General features: G+C 36.2%; 2 protein-coding genes and 1 pseudogene across 2 annotated transcripts; 2 read left to right on the top strand and 1 right to left on the bottom strand.

Annotated features, from left to right (window-relative positions):
- Positions 1–3,096: 3,096 nt before the first annotated feature.
- MEE62 (Leucine-rich repeat protein kinase family protein) lies at positions 3,097–6,099 on the bottom strand. The gene is made up of 2 exons (XM_011103104.3): positions 4,462–6,099; positions 3,097–3,828 (listed from the first exon to the last, which is right to left on the bottom strand). Exons 1-2 carry the CDS (start codon positions 5,885–5,887, stop codon positions 3,203–3,205), a joined length of 2,052 nt encoding a protein of 683 aa, XP_011101406.1. The 5' UTR covers positions 5,888–6,099; the 3' UTR covers positions 3,097–3,202.
- A 2,819-nt stretch (positions 6,100–8,918) lies between these two features.
- On the top strand, positions 8,919–10,697 carry LOC105179474 (CBL-interacting serine/threonine-protein kinase 12). The gene has a single exon (XM_011103103.3). The coding sequence runs from the start codon at positions 9,089–9,091 to the stop codon at positions 10,511–10,513; it is 1,425 nt and encodes a 474-aa protein (XP_011101405.1). The 5' UTR covers positions 8,919–9,088; the 3' UTR covers positions 10,514–10,697.
- Positions 10,698–15,238: 4,541 nt separating this feature from the next.
- On the top strand, positions 15,239–16,251 carry LOC105179503 (protein DELAY OF GERMINATION 1 pseudogene; annotated as a pseudogene).
- Positions 16,252–17,957: the final 1,706 nt, after the last annotated feature.

Raw genomic sequence — 17,957 nt, 5'->3', positions numbered from 1 at the left:
TAAATTTTAAAACTTTATATATTGTTTAGTTGTTTTGTATTTAAATTAATATACTTCATAAATAAATAATTCATAGTAATATATTTGACCAATAAATATTTTATATATAATAATATAAATAATTTAATTTAAAATATATTCAAGTACGTAATAAAGGGGCAAAATGGACATTTGTACATTTAAAGTAATCCTCAAAATTTTAAAAGTGAAACCCACTCGCATAAAAGGCGAGAGTTAAACACGTTCCATTTATTCCTAACGAATAGAAAAAAATTTACTGTATTTTATAAAACACACAAAAAAAAAAGTTATTAAATTAATATTAGAGAGATTTCATGCTATTTTACCAAAATACAAGCATTATGTTTGGTTTCATTTTCAAATAATTTTCGAGACAAGACAAAACACACCTAATATTTGTCTCTTTGTTTTTACACCTTGTTTGTGTGTTTTATCATTTTTGAACTTTCTACATAATATATATATACACTTTTATATATATAAATATAATATAAAAAAATATGATTTGACAATGAATAGTAATTTTTATCTCCAAAAAATACAACATTAAACATACAATATCTATATATATACGCATTTATATATAAAAAATATATAAAAGATATATGATTTGACGATGAACAATGACTTTTGTCTCCCAAATCCCAACAACAAATATACATCATTTATTTTAAAATATTTTAAATTATGTCTAAAAACAAATCTAAACATACACTCTATCTCCAACACACACTTATTTATCTCTATTTTTCTCTCTTTATCTCCAAAATACAAAACAAAACACTCCAAAAATAAAACCAAACATAATGAAGAGGTGTCATGCAATTTACCCTTTTAATGAAAGTCGCATTATATGAAGCAATAGAGAGCTTTGGCTCCCTCCCTTTCCGAGTGGGTAACGACTTATTTGGCAATAAATCACTTTAAATTGCCGATGCGCGCGGAATGCCTATGGGCAAATTGCATATGATGAATGTGCAAATACAAATTAAAATAAAAAACGATTTAATGAATGTGAGGGAAGAGACGGGAATATTTTATAAGATGTTTTAGATATAATAAGCTCTTAAAAAATATTTGATAATATTTTTTAAAAAAAATTAAAAGTATTTTAGAATAAAATATATTGAATCTTATAAACTCTAATAAAAAAAAAAGTTAATTCACCACATCCTTTTTAAATAGTTTATGAGTTCTTTTTTTTTTTTATTTTAAATAAACACCCGAAGGTGGGGAAGGCTTTTCGGGGTCCTCATTCCTTCATTGGAAATAAAGTACAGTATACATTACAACAAAATCAACAAACAAGGAAGTAGGAGTACTACTCCTTTATATTTTTGCACAACCTCAACTATTCTGTATCTTCCTTTTTTCTTGTTGATTCGATTTGTTATACGATATTTTAGATGAACTTAGCTAAATACCCTTTTAATCTAAAATCAAAGTTTGTTTGATTAATAAAAGGCAAAAGGCAAAGCAGGGGAAAAAAATGTTTTTCATGCAAACTACCAGTCAAATAATCATTTACCTCCCTTTAATTTTATTTAACTATAATGTGTGGGATACTTGTGGGTGCATATATAATTTTTTAATATTGTATAAAATAAAATATTTATTATTTAATAATATATATATATAATAATAAATTAATATAAAATATATGAAAAAGTGGTGATAACATAATATTAAAGGGAAAAAAATATGCATGAAAAAAAAGAACAGATAATTATCAAAATACAATGAAGAAGTGGAAAGTTAGATACATAAATAAGAAATTGAATAAATTGAGAAACCAAAAAATATAAAACACCAAAAGGGCCATCCATTTTAATAATAAGGTACTTGATTTCACTCTACCGCAATATACTCATCCCTACACTTTTATGGTTGAATTAAATTTAATTTTTAATATCTATAAAAAAGAAAAAAGAAAGTAAAACCCGACGCTATTGGACTTCACTAATTGTTTTACCATGATTACGTACACTACATTAATGTCCAATACCACAATAATACCCATATACGTACCAAACCAAATTAACGTGCAATATTTGTTAGGTTGCAATCAATTAATATGTGACGTCTTATTTAGCTCTACCTGATTTATGGGTCCGCATTTTTTGGTCTGAAGTATCGGTTGTGCGCAGGAAAATTTTAACTCAAATTGAATTTAATTAAATTAAATTAATTACAGAATAAATATATTATATTTATCATGCCACAAAATCTGCAAAGGTTGACTAAGACAAATGGGATTGATTGAATCAGATTGAGACATGCATGGATGGTAAAATGAAGAAGGAGATGGAGTAGCGACTTATTGTCTGGACATGAATTTGGTGAATTTAATTCTCACACGGCACGCTCACTTCTGGTCCTAGCTAGCTACTTTAATTTCCCAATTCAAATTTGTCTCTTGGTGAACCCAATGGAAGGACTCGTCAACTATTTTGCTGTCTGATTAGAACTCATCATCAGTAATTTTCTCCAACGTCTTAGTGTGTTTCTAATACATCATTCGCACTCCGACACTCGATGAATTTGCCATTGCTTTTCTCCCAATCTCCCATCATTCAAGTCGCCAAGAAACAACGTTGTTAAACTATCAGGGGTGCACCGCGCGCCAACAATGTTTGACGGGTAACTCAACTACGTCGGGAGTGGTGGAATCCAATGGTCCCTTCTCTTAAACTAAGAAACAAAGGTGAAAAAGATTAATATTCTGTTGTGTTATAGGCCCAAACTCTTTGCTAAAGATTGTTGTTATTTGCACTTTAATGCAGGCACACTGGAATATCGCTTTATTTATCCAGCTAGCTTTCAGGAATTACAGAGAATATTATAAAATCGAAACGATTAAAGCTATATAGATATATATGTACATGACCAATAAATAAAGAAAAGAGCAAACAAACAAAGAAAGAAAGATGTAAAGGAGTAGATGATGTTAGGACAAGTGATGGCAAGTGGGAATTTCTGCCTTGCCTGATCCGTAATAAAGACACACACCTAACTACCCCATACGCTTCCCACTATTGTTTGAAATGGTTTCTTCCCATCAGAAAAAGTGAAATGTTTAATTTGAAAAGACGTGTTATTAATTTAATTGCACGAGTTTAATTAATTCTATGGATTCAAACATAATAACATTAAAAATCTTAAAAGAAATACAATCCACCAGTCAAATCAACTCTAAAGGAGAAGGGTGTACATCTTTTAGCAAACCCAGAACTTGTTGCATTGTGGGCCTCTTCCCCGGCGACTCCGCCGTACACAGGTACCCAACTCGGAGACACTCCACCATCTCACTCACTGAGTCGCTTCCGCCGCCCCTCAGCCTTGTGTCCAGCGCCTTCCCCGCTTGCCCGTCCTTCACTAGCCGCCTCATCCAATCAATGGTCTCCGACGAACCCAATTGACCAGTCAGCAATTCGACTAGTACCACGCCAAAGTTGTACACATCCTCCTCGGTGGAGACGCCGGCTCGATCCTGGCTCAGTGCAAAATCAGTTATCCGTGGCTCGAAGTCGTCCGCCAACAATATATTTGATGGCACTAAATGGCCATGAACCACCGGCTTGGACCGGCCGTGGTGAAGATAGGCAAGTCCTCTTGCCACCCCGACAGCGATGCGGTGGCGCGTACGCCATTCCATCTTCTCCGGCGAAGTGTTGTGGGTCCCATTTTGGATCTCCCATGTGTCGGTACTCCAGTCTTCAACGTTGGGCGCTCCTGTTGGGAGTTCATGCAGCCATCGGTGGAGATCGCCATTGGCCATAAACTCGTACAACACCAACTTCTCTTTACCTGCACAGAAGGGAACCGGCAACCGAATTAATTAATTCTCTCATTTAAGTTTGATGTTTCAATTCATTCCATGTGGAGTCCCTGTCGAACGTTATTGCTCACATATCTTTCTCAATCAATTTTCAGAAATTCAGAGATTTCTAGTGAAATATATATATATATATATATGTAATCCAATGCACCAACGAAAGCTAGAATTAATCTGACGGTTAACAAACAAACCACATTTGTTCCTAAGCATGTTCATGATGCATTACAATGATCGGCAGTGTAAAAACTAATTACGGACATATATACTCGCAAGTTCCTGGTAAAGTACTAGGTAATTGACCTCGAAGTCTTCAAATCAAATCCCGATGTTCCTAAATCTCCACATTTGACTTTCTTCAAGACACGGATATCAAAGCACTATGAGTAGAAATTTTTACAGCAGTTCAAAATTGAATCTTACACTATCTTCCAAGTTCGATCGCTGTCACGAAAACCTATTGACTAGCGGTAATTATGATATGGGATATCTACTTCAAGATATCTGTGTTGGCATTTTCTCAGAACCCAGACCTCACGTGAATCCATTGAATATGGTAGATCAAGAAAATGTTAAATCAGGCAAAAGACAACAAGCGCACATACCGGCAATGCAGTAGCCAGAAATCGGCAGTAGATTTGGGTGTTTGAGCCTGGAAAAGTCTTCAAACATGGCCACGGCATCATCGTGGCTAAGCCTCCTAGCATTTTCCAGGACTTTGATCGCCACGTGGAGGTCGCCTGGCAGCACGGCGCGGTAAAGGGGTCCACACCTTCCCTCTGCGAGGAGGGATTCTTTCCCAAAGTGTGACGTGGCCGCAATCAGGTCCTTGAATGTGAGGTTCATCAATGGCTTCTCAAACATCACCACTGGAGCTGAGGTGGGCTCTTTGATATCAGCAATCCATGAGGACCCGGATTCTGTCTCGAATGAAAACGGGCCGGATTTCTCTATCCGGAATGGGATTTGGATTGGCTTTGAGATGGACCATTTGTTTTGCCTGGCGATTTTTCTCTTCTTGTACAGGCAGTAAGTGGAAATACCGACGACCAGGAGCAGGAAGGATGATGCTATTGAGGTGACTAAGATTAATGTTTTCCGGGTTCCTGATTTGTGTATCTTTTTCTTGACGGAGTTGAGATTCTTCTGCGGGGTTTTGGGCGGTGGTCTGTGGAGTAGTGGAGTAGGTCGATGACGTTTGATGTGTAGGTCAGGCGAGGTGGTAGTGTTACTCCGAAAGATGAGGTTGCCAGCATGAGTGAAAGCGGAACTACCAAATCTGTGGACCTCTTTTGAGCCCAAAAACCCCGAGAAGTTATTGAAGGAGATGTTCAAGAACACAAGGTTACCTAATGGTGGGAAATCAGCAGGGAATTTTCCAGTGAAGTGATTGCTTGAAATATCTAGATATTTCAAGAATTGAAGCCCCGAAACCGGCTTTAAATTCCCCAAAACATTACAGCCAGAAATGTCAAGAGATTCAAGATTGGTTAAGTTGGTGAACCAAAAAGGCAACACAGCTTGGAAATCATTATGCGAAAGATTAAGAAAGCGAAGATTAGGAAAATTTGAAAGGTAAGTGAAGTTCTTGAACCTATTAAACGAAAGATCAATCTTTCGAACCGGTGAAGACCTCAACAACCCCGGTTTAGGAAACCCAATCGCACCACCCAACTGATTCTTGGACAGGTCGATTTCAGCAAGTCTGGGGAGAAGCCATATGAGCGGCGGAACAGAGCCCGTCAGAGAATTGTTGGAGAGATCTATCTTCCGAAGCTGCGTCATATTCTTCATGAACTTCCATGAGACTGTGCCGCTGAGATTTCTGGAAGAGAGCTGTATTTCGGAGATTGGAGGGGTTGTACAGTTGGAGAGAGAGGTGTTGAAGAACCAAGAAATGTTGAAGCCGGAAACAGAGGCGAAGGCCCTGGCGAGAAGAGCTTGGTCGGAACTATTGCAAGCTGATGTTGATGATTCTGCTAGAAAGACGAGTGAAGAAATGAAAAGCATGAATATGAAGAGGACTTTCATGGTGAGATGCTGCTTTTTAGTATTTACTGCTCTTGAGTTCCCATTGCGCTGAAGAGTGAGAGAGAGACAGAAGAGGGAGAGAGAGAGAGACAAAGAGAGAGAGAGAGAGATGGGATTTATGTAGTTCTTACATTCTCAACTACTCAATACACTACCAACAACAACAGCATAGAGAAGAAAAGACAACCACTGCAAGAGAATAAATATATGTAGTGGGAAAGTTACTCAACATTGTTTTTTTCTCTAATTTGTTTCCACTAATAATTAATGAGTATCAAATATTCACCGAGCAAATGCAATTCGATTCTTGCTCAGACCCTATTATGTTTAGTTTAATTTAATTTGTGTATATTGGGGAAGGCCCACTTGCGGAGTTCCAAAATTAAGTTTGGGACTCTCCCTAATTATATGAATTTATTTATCTCTATGGTGCAATTGCAACTCCCATCAGCAATTGGGACATAACTCCCACCAAACTCAAACTTATATTTAATGGAAAAATAATGAGTGAGAATGTGAATCAAGGGATGCTACTCACCCATCAATCTGCTGTCTACTTCGGAACTCAATAATATTTGTTAAATCTTTCTTAAACTTGTTTGTTTTTCTCTTTCTTGAAGATTTAAAATAAAATATAAATATGTAAGTTTTCGTTCAATGTTCAATAACTTTAACCATAACAAAAGTGACGCACATTATGTGAATGTGACAGAGTTAACGACAATTTGAACTTTGAAAATGTTCACATTAAATTTTTGAAGTAAATCTCAATTACATGGCTAACTTCCTCCTATTTTTTTCCGAAAACACTGATTTTATATAAGCTGAATGATAAATGAATTTAAAATCAGTAGCTGAAGATCTTCTCCCTAAATCCAGTACCCTACGTCAAATCATAACCTTAATCTCTTTTTCCTGGTGGGTTTATATTTTTCGTTTATTGAACCCGTTTCTTGGATTTCTTAATGGAATTGATGGGGCATGAAGTGATTTTGTTGAAAGTAAAAGTGGATTTGGACAGTAGCAGGGCGACTTACTCCATAATTGGTATCTGGATTTGGTCATCCCATCCGCCATGGAACGTGATTGTCGCCTTAATTCTCCTTTTTCGTGAATAAACAAATCAGACTCGGAGCATTTTTTCTGAGTTGGATGGCTCAGACATTATACCTAACCCCACGTAATCCAACCAAAACAATTCCAACAAGAATGACAACTAGGATTTCATATTCTTGATCTCTAAATTCTCCAGCACTATTAGAAAGAAATTTTTTAAATCAAATTGTGTTTCACTGAATTCAAGTAAATTATCCGATAAATTCAATACTTTTATTGTGTAATTTATCGTACAGTTAAAAAAAAAATAATTAATTACACACTAAGTATATTTGGTGTGATTCCACTGGACTTTGATCATATAAGAATATTTTGTGTTAGCAATTGCAATATATTTTTTTTCATTTTACCATATAAGTCGGATTTAAAAGTAAAAGTTAGGGGTGGAAAAAGGTAGTGGGACGTTATTAATCATAGCCCATATGTGTCGATAAAGGTGGTAGTAGCAAAGAAGGGATGTGGGTCTAACTCGGGATGTAAGAAATTTATTACAAAAAAGAAAAGAGAATCTAACAAACTATTATTACCTGAACAGTTTGGGATGAAGACCTAGGACAAAGTACCAGGAAAAGAAGAGGCCAACAAAAGGAATGTTAAACCTTTTTCTTTTTTTTTTTTTCCCAAGAAATTACTTAGAATTACTCATATGTAAGAAAGACTAGTGATTTTATTATTATTATTATTATTATTTCATTTCCTTTGGGATTTGGGCCACTTCCAAATTTTGATAAGAGCTACGGAGCCCAAAACAAAGCTTGCGTTTGAGAGGCCTAGAGAAATATAAATCGGCCCACTTAAACTGCGCAGGACCTTAATTTCTTAAATGGGCCATTTTCTTGAACAGCCCAAAACGAGTACAGAAAGGCCTCCACAAGGACGCGCATGATTACGTAGGTGAACTACTAAACAGTGCATGATAATAAAAACAAAAGTAATACTGTTATCAAGGTGACGTGCTTATAGATCACCACCGTCGACCGGGAGGACCGTTGACCTCTCGCCTTGTAAATCGGTTCGTCCACAATGTCATCGTAAGTCGGTGCACTGTCGTCTGTGTTGAACCAACCTCTTGAGTTCTACTTACTTGCTTTGTACAATATTAATTTTTAAATAATCACAATCATCCAATAAAATAATATAAGAATTGTAGTATACGTATTCTCAGCTATTCAGAATCTAATCACACGATACTAAAAATGTTATGAGTTCTTTGAAAAATTAATTTTAATTTCTGAAATAATTTAAAATATATATATGGAAATGTCATAATTAAATGTTTGGTATTACTTAAAAATTAAGTTTTTTTTAATATTATTTTTCAAGAAATTGATTTGAAATGATTTCATTTTATCATGTCCATTAAAAATAAAAACTAAACCCCTATTTATTTATTTTTTTAAATTTCGACTAAATAAATTATGTAGAAATTACAGTTGCCACTTGTAGGTGGACTTTCGTATCGGTACACGTCAGCAAGGTGATGAGTCACCGCCACATTAATCCATTTTCTTCATTTGTAGTTGAAAAAATGAAAATTGTCATGAGATGTGATCCTCCACATCTACCACGCCTACACCAGCATATATAACGCTACATTTTCTTTTAATTTCTTATGTATTTTAATGTTATTAATAATAATGAAAGCAAATACTACATAGATATAAGAAAAATCTCTTCGTTAAACTTTCATTCAACGTATTTAATTAATGTCCAACGGTGTTCCCGTCCGCGTTCGATCTTTATTTCTCGTGAGATAGCCGTTGCAATGGAGACGAGCCCCGTTAACGCTGGAAACGGCGAGCTTCCAGCTGTAAGGCGGCAACATAACTTAAAAACTCTCATTATTAATTTATTTTTATTTTAGATTTTAGGGGCACCGTCACGACGTCGTTCGACTACAACAAAGTTTTCAGCTTTTTATAGACCTCACAAAAGAAGGGGCGGGTGGGGGACACGGAGAGAGACCAGCTTTGAAGCCCAATGGCAAAACCATCTCTTCCATACGATCGCCTCAGTCTCATCATACATTAGGAGGGGCTTCTAATTTTAGCAATCAGGGTTTCCATATCTGATTTCGGGCGATCCATGGCCGCGGCCACCGCCGCCACAACCTCCACCGCGACGAATGTTGCGAAACAGAAAGAGATGAAGGGTCTTTTATTAGGCAGGTATGAAATTGGAAAACTCCTTGGGCATGGAACGTTTGCCAAGGTATACCACGCCAGGAACGTCAAGACCGGGGAGAGCGTGGCGATTAAAGTGATTGATAAAGAGAAGATCTTGAAGGTAGGGTTAATAGCCCACATCAAGCGTGAGATCTCGATTTTGAGGAGAGTCCGCCATCCCAACATTGTGCAATTGTTTGAAGTCATGGCAACCAAGTCGAAAATCTTCTTCGTGATGGAATACGTGAAGGGTGGTGAGCTGTTCAACAAGGTTGCCAAGGGCAGGCTTAAGGAGGAAGTTGCTAGGAAGTATTTTCAGCAACTGGTTTCCGCGGTGGGTTTCTGCCACGCGCGCGGCGTCTATCATCGTGATCTGAAACCAGAAAATATATTGCTTGATGAAGATGGGAATCTTAAAGTCTCGGATTTTGGGTTGAGTGCTATATCCGAGCAGATTAAGCAGGATGGCCTTTTCCATACCTTTTGCGGGACACCGGCGTATGTGGCGCCGGAGGTGTTGGCAAGGAAGGGATATGATGCGGCCAAAGTTGATATTTGGAGCTGTGGCGTGATACTCTTTGTTTTGATGGCGGGCTACTTGCCATTCCACGATCAAAATATCATGCTTATGTATAAGAAGATTTATAAAGGTGAATTTAGGTGTCCCAGGTGGTTTTCACCCGAATTGGCTCGGCTTTTGAGACGCTTACTTGACACAAATCCGGAGACCAGGATCACGATTCCGGAGGTCATGAACAATAAATGGTTCAAAAAGGGGTTTAAGCATGTGAAATTCTATATTGAGGATGACAAGTTGTGCAGTGTTGATGATGTGAATGAAGATGTGAATGACGACGCTGATTCTTTATCTGAGCAGTCGCTATCTGAATCAGAATCTGAGTTGCTGACCAGAAGGAAGATCACTGGTCTTCCTAGGCCTGCTAGCTTGAATGCTTTTGATATCATCTCGTTTTCGCGTGGTTTCGATTTGTCAGGGTTGTTTGAGGAAGGAGCAGATGGAGGGGCAAGGTTTGTTTCAGGGGCACCTGTGCCAAGCATCATATCAAAGTTGGAGGAAATTGCCAAGGTTGTGAGTTTTACAGTGAGGAAAAAGGATTGCAGGGTGAGTTTGGAAGGATCAAAGGATGGTGAGAAGGGACCCTTGACTATTGCAGCTGAGATATTCGAATTGACACCATCGTTGAGAGTGGTTGAGGTGAAGAAGAAAGGAGGGGATAGAGTAGAATACGAGGAATTCTGTGACCGTGAATTGAAGCCTGGATTGCTAAGCCTCACGACGGCAAATGTTGTTGATTCTTCTTACTTGCCTTCAGACACTGAATAGAGAGATAAAGAAGGGAGAAGAGTATGCCCTTCTTTTTCCTTCCTTTTTTAACACTTGATGGCTTCTGTATGATAGTTACTTTGTTTTTCTTATTTATTTCCATATATACCTCTTGTTCTGCTGGTTAAATGAAGCGCCAATGTAACCTCATCATTCTTGGTTAATTTATGTTCATGTTGAAGTAGATTCTCTAAAATCCTCTGGAGAATGAAGCGGACCCTCGATGAGTTCTAGCTGTTTAACTTCTGAGAGAAGTAGATAGGTAAATTTACCTTGTTGTTGATTAATAACGAGTGTGAGTATATATCTATTATCAAATCCTGTGAGCTGTACGTTTCAGTGATCGCCAAATTCCCTACTTCATATGTTTTGTGTTTCTTAACTGCATAACGCACAAGAGCCGATGTTAAAGTAAACCTATGGAAGGTTGTAGAAGTTCTTGACAAATTTGCCTTATCAAGATTTCTTTGCAATTACTGGATTGTGAAAGTTAGAAGCACCTAGGGCTGTATCGCTTGGAAACATCAATAGTGATCTTTTGAGTGGAAAGAGAAGCATCTTTGAGGGGACTGTAAACTCAAAATTGATTGGAGGAAATCTAAAATGACTCATCTGTTATCGCACGAGGTTAGTGTCTCAAATTTATGTTATTAAAAACTGGGGTATCCTGCAATGCAAGATCAGTTATCTTATTGTATTGGGTGTATAATTATGTCAAACATTGTTGAAACTTTAATTTGACATCGACTTAGTTCTATCCTCTTGTTCTGTTGCCTGGCATAGACGTGACTGCAGCAAAATCATGCTTTTTCACGTGGCTTCTTGATCTGAGAATTACCTGAAGCATGTTAGTCTCACTTCGTTTCTTGCTGCGAAGAGTCATGACTCATCAGAGATGCGGATACATTGTGTTGCATTGAGCTTTAAATTTAGTTAATTGCTAAAAGTTATGTGGATCTATAGGAGAAATTTTGCATGATTCCAGCACCATGGTATTCTAGGCTCCATGATTTGGTAGTGCATTATGCATCTTGTAGCTGTTTTATTAGAGTTCTAAACTGCAACTAGAAAGAGAAAAAAAATGGTATAGTTTTGATTTGTTGGAAAGACATCCCATAAGCTCTGAAGACAGGGATTGACCAATAGATTTCTTGACATTATGTGTATTCTACTTTCCATCTACGTGTTTCTTGACATCGTGTTGCTTCTTTGTCGTAAGAATTTCCCGTCTGGATGCTGCCTAGATAAATATACTGTTTCCCCCTCCCTTTTAGATTTTTCCTTTTGAATTCAGATTACTCAGTTAAAAAACATACTTTATCTAAACTGTGGTTGATGGTGCTTATACTGGCATTTACTGCATATAAGCACCATTGATTACCATCAGTTTGTTCCATATCCATTTTTGTGTATTAACATCACTCACATATATACACATGCACAAGTATGGATGTGAAAAACCTTGTTAAGCTATGATTGCTGGGACTACAATATCAGTTGGGATCATACATTGCTTTTACGAATTCTTTCAATTAAAGAGAAAACAGAACTTCATGTTTGCGTGAAAAACCTTGTTAAGCTATGATTGCTGGGACTACAATATCAGTTGGGATCATACATTGCTTTTACTAATTCTTTCAATTAAAGAGAAAACAGAACTTCATGTTTGCGTAATGGATCTACTAATCAGGATGTCTATTTCGCAATTTACCAATTTTAGATCATCAAAATGAGAGGTTTGTTTTTCTTGTTTTGGCTTAGTGAGTAATTTATGCACCCCAATATGCACATGTATCATTGAATGTGATCCCTCCTTACGCATATTTCATAGGAAGCACATGTATCATTAAAAGTCAGCATCATTCACCTTGCTTAACAATAATTCAAGTTAGGGATTCTTCTATTTCTGTGCACTTTTAAAATAGTGGTAAGCATCAATCTCATGTAATCAATCAATCCACTTTCCTTGTAATTTAATTTCCAAGAAGGGCAGTCTATAATTTTCCTGAAATTGCTCTTGCTTGCTTGCTACCTACTTTTTCATTAACATTTAAATAATTATTAGTAATTAAAAAGTTAATGATGGAGGAATAATCATTACCTTCGCCACCTAGGTTTAATGAAACATAATGATGAGGTTGAAACAAAAGCTTATGATTGATTGTGTGGTTATCATAAGATTTTAGTTGGTTGGTTTTCGAATCATGCATGCTTCATACATAAATTGGAAGCGAGGTGTATTGGGCTATTGGTATCAGATTGGTTATCAGCAATGACAGGCCATGTTTCAAATCAATTGCAACGCAATTCAGGTCCACGTACAGCTCAACCAAATCCAGAACAAGTCCAACCCAGTTTCTTGGGTTGTGGTTCCAAAATCTGTCTATGTTCTAATGCTTACTGATCTCCACGTGTAGTAGTGGTTTCAGGAGGACAAACCTAATGACACAAGATGTTTCTATCAGAAGTCTCATGTGCGAAGGGAATATCTTACGTGATTATTTTTGGCAAATGTAATTGCAGCATGCTGCGACAAAAATGGGGATTTGCTCTCACATGGGAAGAATGCTTCCATCCAAAAAACTTCACGTTGCAGCGGTTCACAAGAATCAATGACTGACTATATTGATATTTTGTTTCTTGAGTTGCTGCTTTTTTCTAAATTGAAGAATTTATCGTCTTCTGCGTCATAGAGTTATGATATTTATACCACTTGGCTGAAACTAATAACCCACAACTATTTAACTTATTTTTACCCTTAATATTTACCACTCTGTTAAATGACGGACATTCTTGAATTGCATCATTGCTTTAGTTCAGGGTTTCTGTTTGATTGGGGTCTCGGGTCACTTGGTCGGGCAACAGGGAACCTGGGTTCTTGGTTTGGTTCAATTCTGAAAACCAACTACAAAATAGATGTGCGACATTTCGAAACTTAAGTCAGTCCTTAAAACTTGAATGTGAGATCTAATATAAACTAAAATAAATACAACTAACAACTTATCAAATGAACAGTGGGTTGGAAGTATTTATAGTTTTCCCCCACTACACATGGAGTTCACCTAATGTTGCCACATGTCTAGCCATCTACAGCTTTGCCTTCGGATCAACTGGGCGGGCACCAGACTCGAGACCAAGTGTGCGGATCCTTCATTGCCCTACCTAATATGTATCATTATGTTTGAATTAATATTTTGGATATTTTTATTCTGGTATTTTGGAGATAGAAAGAGAAAAATAGAAATAAGTAAATATGTGTTTTGAGATATATGGTATGTTTGGATTTATATTTTATATAATATAAAATATTATAAAATAAGTGGTGTAGGTTTGATGTTGGGATTTGGGAGACAGGAGTTACTGTTCATTATCAAATCATGTCTTTTAATATATATATTTAGTAATATATATATGTGTATGTATATAGTATTTTGTTTGTTAGTGAAATATAATATATATATTTATGTTAAGTAAATTTTTTTATTGAGGCATTTCTTTTTATATTTTAAATAATAATTATAATTTTAATGCATAATTAAATACATGTAGTATTGTCTCCAAAATAATTTTGTTAGACTTTATATTTGGAATAAAAAACATAATATATAAAATTTAAATAAAAAAGTTTATAATTAAGTATGTATTACTGGTATATTGTCCTCAATTTTTAAATTTCTCAAATATTTCATTGAAATAGGAAAAAATATGAGTACAAAAGATTTAAATGGTCTAAGTTGAAAAAAATTGTAATCAAGCGTTAAATGCACTATATAACATGTTGAAAATACATTCATTAGACTTTTATATATGAACTGATAAATTTTAATAGCTAATTGAAATAATAAAAATACGAATTAGGAATATAATACTGATATATTGTCAGTAGTGTACGCAACTGCTACAATATTTCCGTTTGGTAGAAAAGTTTTAAATATTTTAACCAAGTAGCATTGATAGTAAATATTTTTAATATCAATAATTTTATAAGTTAATAATTATTTTTTAGTATTACTTATTTATTACATGTCATATATATTATATATTAAAAAAAAGGAGAGAGAAGAAAGAAGAAAGAAAAGAAAGAGAAAAAGCTGACAATGACAGAAAAGAAAGAAGAGAGAGAGAAAAGAAATCCAAAAATAAGAAAAAGAGAAGAAGGAAAAAAAAAAATTACTGCACACCTAGTGAAGGTGTGCAGAGACAAAACCAAACAAGGTTTGGTGTTTTGGCACATTTTAAAACACAAAACCAAACATAGTATATACAGTATGTTTGGAGGGTATGGCTGTCTTTTACCATTTTTCCCATAGGACTGTTACCAAATTTTGATGAGAGAACGGTGGTGTCTATCTCTTTCTGCATGCCTACCTACGGGCCTATTATTTTCTTTTCAAACTCAGTTTTTTGCCTGATCTTCAAGCTTGTAGTGCTAGAATTTGATAGTCAGAGGTGAGCATTTCAGCAAGAATTTGATACTATGCCATAAGGGACAAAAGTGAACACAGGAACTCTGATGGGATAGTTTGCTCTCTGCCCAAAAAACTCAATGGACGAGGGAAGGGAAAAACAAGAGAGATGTTTGCACCAGTCATCGATTATCCCACAAGAATACCAAGACCGACGCCCGTGGGTGACAGACACAGCTGTTAAATTGAAGAGTTTATCATCTTGCACAAAAGAGCACCAGACAGCCATTTATAAATTCCTTCAACACACAAAAACTTGTTATCTGTCTCTTCTGTGCTTCTTAATTGTGATAAAACACACAATTTACCTGCAGTAAATTTTCAGTCGTTTATATATATATATATATTGTACATTACAAGTTTTATCACACGTGAAATCAGAAAACATTTCACTATGGAAGATGGTTTTCAAGGTTCTCACCGTTGCTTCAATGAATGGATGAACCTCCAAGAGCAAGACCTCTCGGAGCTCCTCCAGTCGCTTAGCCTCAATGATGCTGATGGAGATGATCACACTGCGGACCTGCGCGAACTTGTTGACAAAAATATTAGGCACTTCCAAGAATACGCTAGCCAGCGAGCCAGGCTGGCTAGGAACCATGTCTCCCCCTTCTTCTCGCCTACCTGGTGCACTTCACTTGAGGGCTCCATGTTGTGGGCTGGAGGCTGCAGACCGTCGATATTTGTAAGGCTTGTTTATGTTCTTTCTGGGAAGGAACTGGCATCCCATTTGGACGAATATCTTCATGGTGGTAGAAGTGGTGGGCTTGGTGAGCTCTCAGCGAGTCAAATCAACTCAATTAACAGTTTGCAGCTCAGGACAATCCAGCAGGAAGATAAGCTATCTGCAAACTTGGCCAGTATACAAGAGGAGATGGCGGATCAGCCTATTTTCATCATTGCCAAGGAACTGGCAGCATGCAGCCAGACCAGCACCGAAGCGGATGAGGCACTGAATGCCCTTACCGCCTCCTTGATCGGTGTGTTGGGAGAGGCTGATAGTCTGCGGTTAAATACGCTGAAGGAGCTGACGAGTATACTGACCCCAGTTCAGTCTGTGGATTTCATAGCCACGGCAAGAAAGCTTCATCTTTGCGTCCATGCATGGGGCAGGAGGAGGGATCGTGAGCATGGGAGGCACTGAATTACCTCAATAGTTATGTATAATTATGGCGGGTTGTAGCTTTTATGTTCTTGTCAAGTTTCAGTCACTGTCTTTAAATTTTGTATTGCCAGTATGCTGAAGTCTTTGTGATACTTTTTATTTGTTAATAGTATGGTAGTATATTTTTTTTTTTGGGTTAAATTCATTTTGACCCCTGTGATATAACAAAATATCAAAAACCCCTTTATAAAATTTTTAATATCAAAAGTCACCCCTATGTTAACATTAAATAATCACACTGCCCCTAATCAATTTGAATCTATTTTTTTAAAAACAATGACTAAAATATTTATTCTAGTCAACCAGGTCAACTAGGTTTATTAATATATAATTATTTTAATTTATAATTTTTAACATATATTTATAATTTATAAACAAAATTAAAAATAACAATTATATCTCCACCCCGCATCCCCATCTTCTTTCCCCCTCCCCCACTTCCACTTCCAAATGCCCCCTTCCCTCCCCTGTCACCTAGAGCTGGGCGATTGGTGTCGCCCAAAAATGGAAGGCGACGGCCGTCGGCCAGGGTGAGGAGGGCGCCGACCCTCCTCTTAAGAAGCGGCGGCGTCGCTGTCGACGCCGACGCTGCTATTTTTTTTAATTATATATAAAATTAATTTTAATTTAATTAAAATAATATTTTATTATATATTAAGTAATTATTATATAAAATAATATTTAATTCTTAAATACATATATATAATATTATATATTAAATGTGAGAGAAGGGCAAAAATGTCAAAAAAAGGGTATTTTTATAGAAAAATCGCGGTCAAAGCGCGTGTGGTCCAATTTTTTTATGGAGGGGGTTTTTGAACTTTATCTTATATCATAGGGGGTATTTGATATTTTAATTTTCATAAGGGGGTTTTTGAACATTTCTATTATCACAGGGGTCTCTGAATTTTTCCCATTTTTTTTGTACTAATAAATGTTCTTCTTTCTTGTTGACAAACTAATTTTGCTGCTACTATTTCTGTGGATATCCCTTTTTTTGTCATCTGGAAAACATTTGTTTTTTAAATATTGACGAACATTTGCATCTTACAATATATTAAGATATTTAAAATCTATTCAATACATTAATAATTTCATTACGAAACAACAAAAATAATAAACTATAGACTGCTAGTAACTAGACAAATACACCACAATCATGGGATTCGAAATCCAAATTTTTTTGCCAAGTGAGAGTTTTGAAGCCCCAATCTTATCATTAAAATGAAGGCCTCATTTTTATTGAAAAACTGATACTATAGAAACCAAATTCCAAGAATCCAGAGTGAGCCAGCAAAGGCATGTGATCATCTTCGCTATGGATATTCAAGTGTACGTTAAGACTGTTTAAGGGAATTTAAATTGACTGACATATTCAACTATGCAACAACTGAAACACCAAAGAAAGCGGAATGGCTTATGTTTCCTCTGTTCTATTCTTGTTTCCAGTGATGGAATAGAAGATATTCACTTGCAGCTGTCAAGCAGTACGAAACGCTCATGCTTATGATTAAATGGTCACGAGGCCAACAACCGAAATTTGAGTCTGAATTTTAGTCTGTCGATTTTCCTCTGTTGTCATCACCACAACCTTTCTATATTTATATTCTTCACCTTTTTCCGAGCAGCAAGTATACTAAATAAAACGGTGACGATTTTCTGCAAATGCAATTGCAGCATGCTGTGACAAAAATGGGGATCTGTTTTCACATGGGAAGAATGCTTCCATCCAGAAAACCTCTCGTTGCGGAGAAACCCCAAAGAACTGATGTCCTCATGGTTATAGCACAGACCTCAAGAATACTTATTTATC

The sequence above is a fragment of the Sesamum indicum genome, linkage group LG12 (assembly GCF_026168435.1).
Source record: "Sesamum indicum cultivar Baizhima isolate 11 linkage group LG12, ASM2616843v1, whole genome shotgun sequence".
Taxonomy (NCBI): Eukaryota; Viridiplantae; Streptophyta; class Magnoliopsida; order Lamiales; family Pedaliaceae; genus Sesamum; species Sesamum indicum.
This window is presented reverse-complemented; position numbering and strand designations above follow the sequence as displayed.

Excerpts from the sequence above, each read along its gene's own strand:
- MEE62 (XM_011103104.3), bottom strand. The coding sequence starts at position 5,887 with ATGAAAGTCCTCTTCATATTCATGCTTTTCATTTCTTCACTCGTCTTT. Across the intron at positions 3,829-4,461 it reads TTCTGGCTACTGCATTGCCG|GTAAAGAGAAGTTGGTGTTG; the intron begins GTATGTGCGCTT and ends CCTTCTGTGCAG.
- LOC105179474 (XM_011103103.3), top strand. The coding sequence starts at position 9,089 with ATGGCCGCGGCCACCGCCGCCACAACCTCCACCGCGACGAATGTTGCG.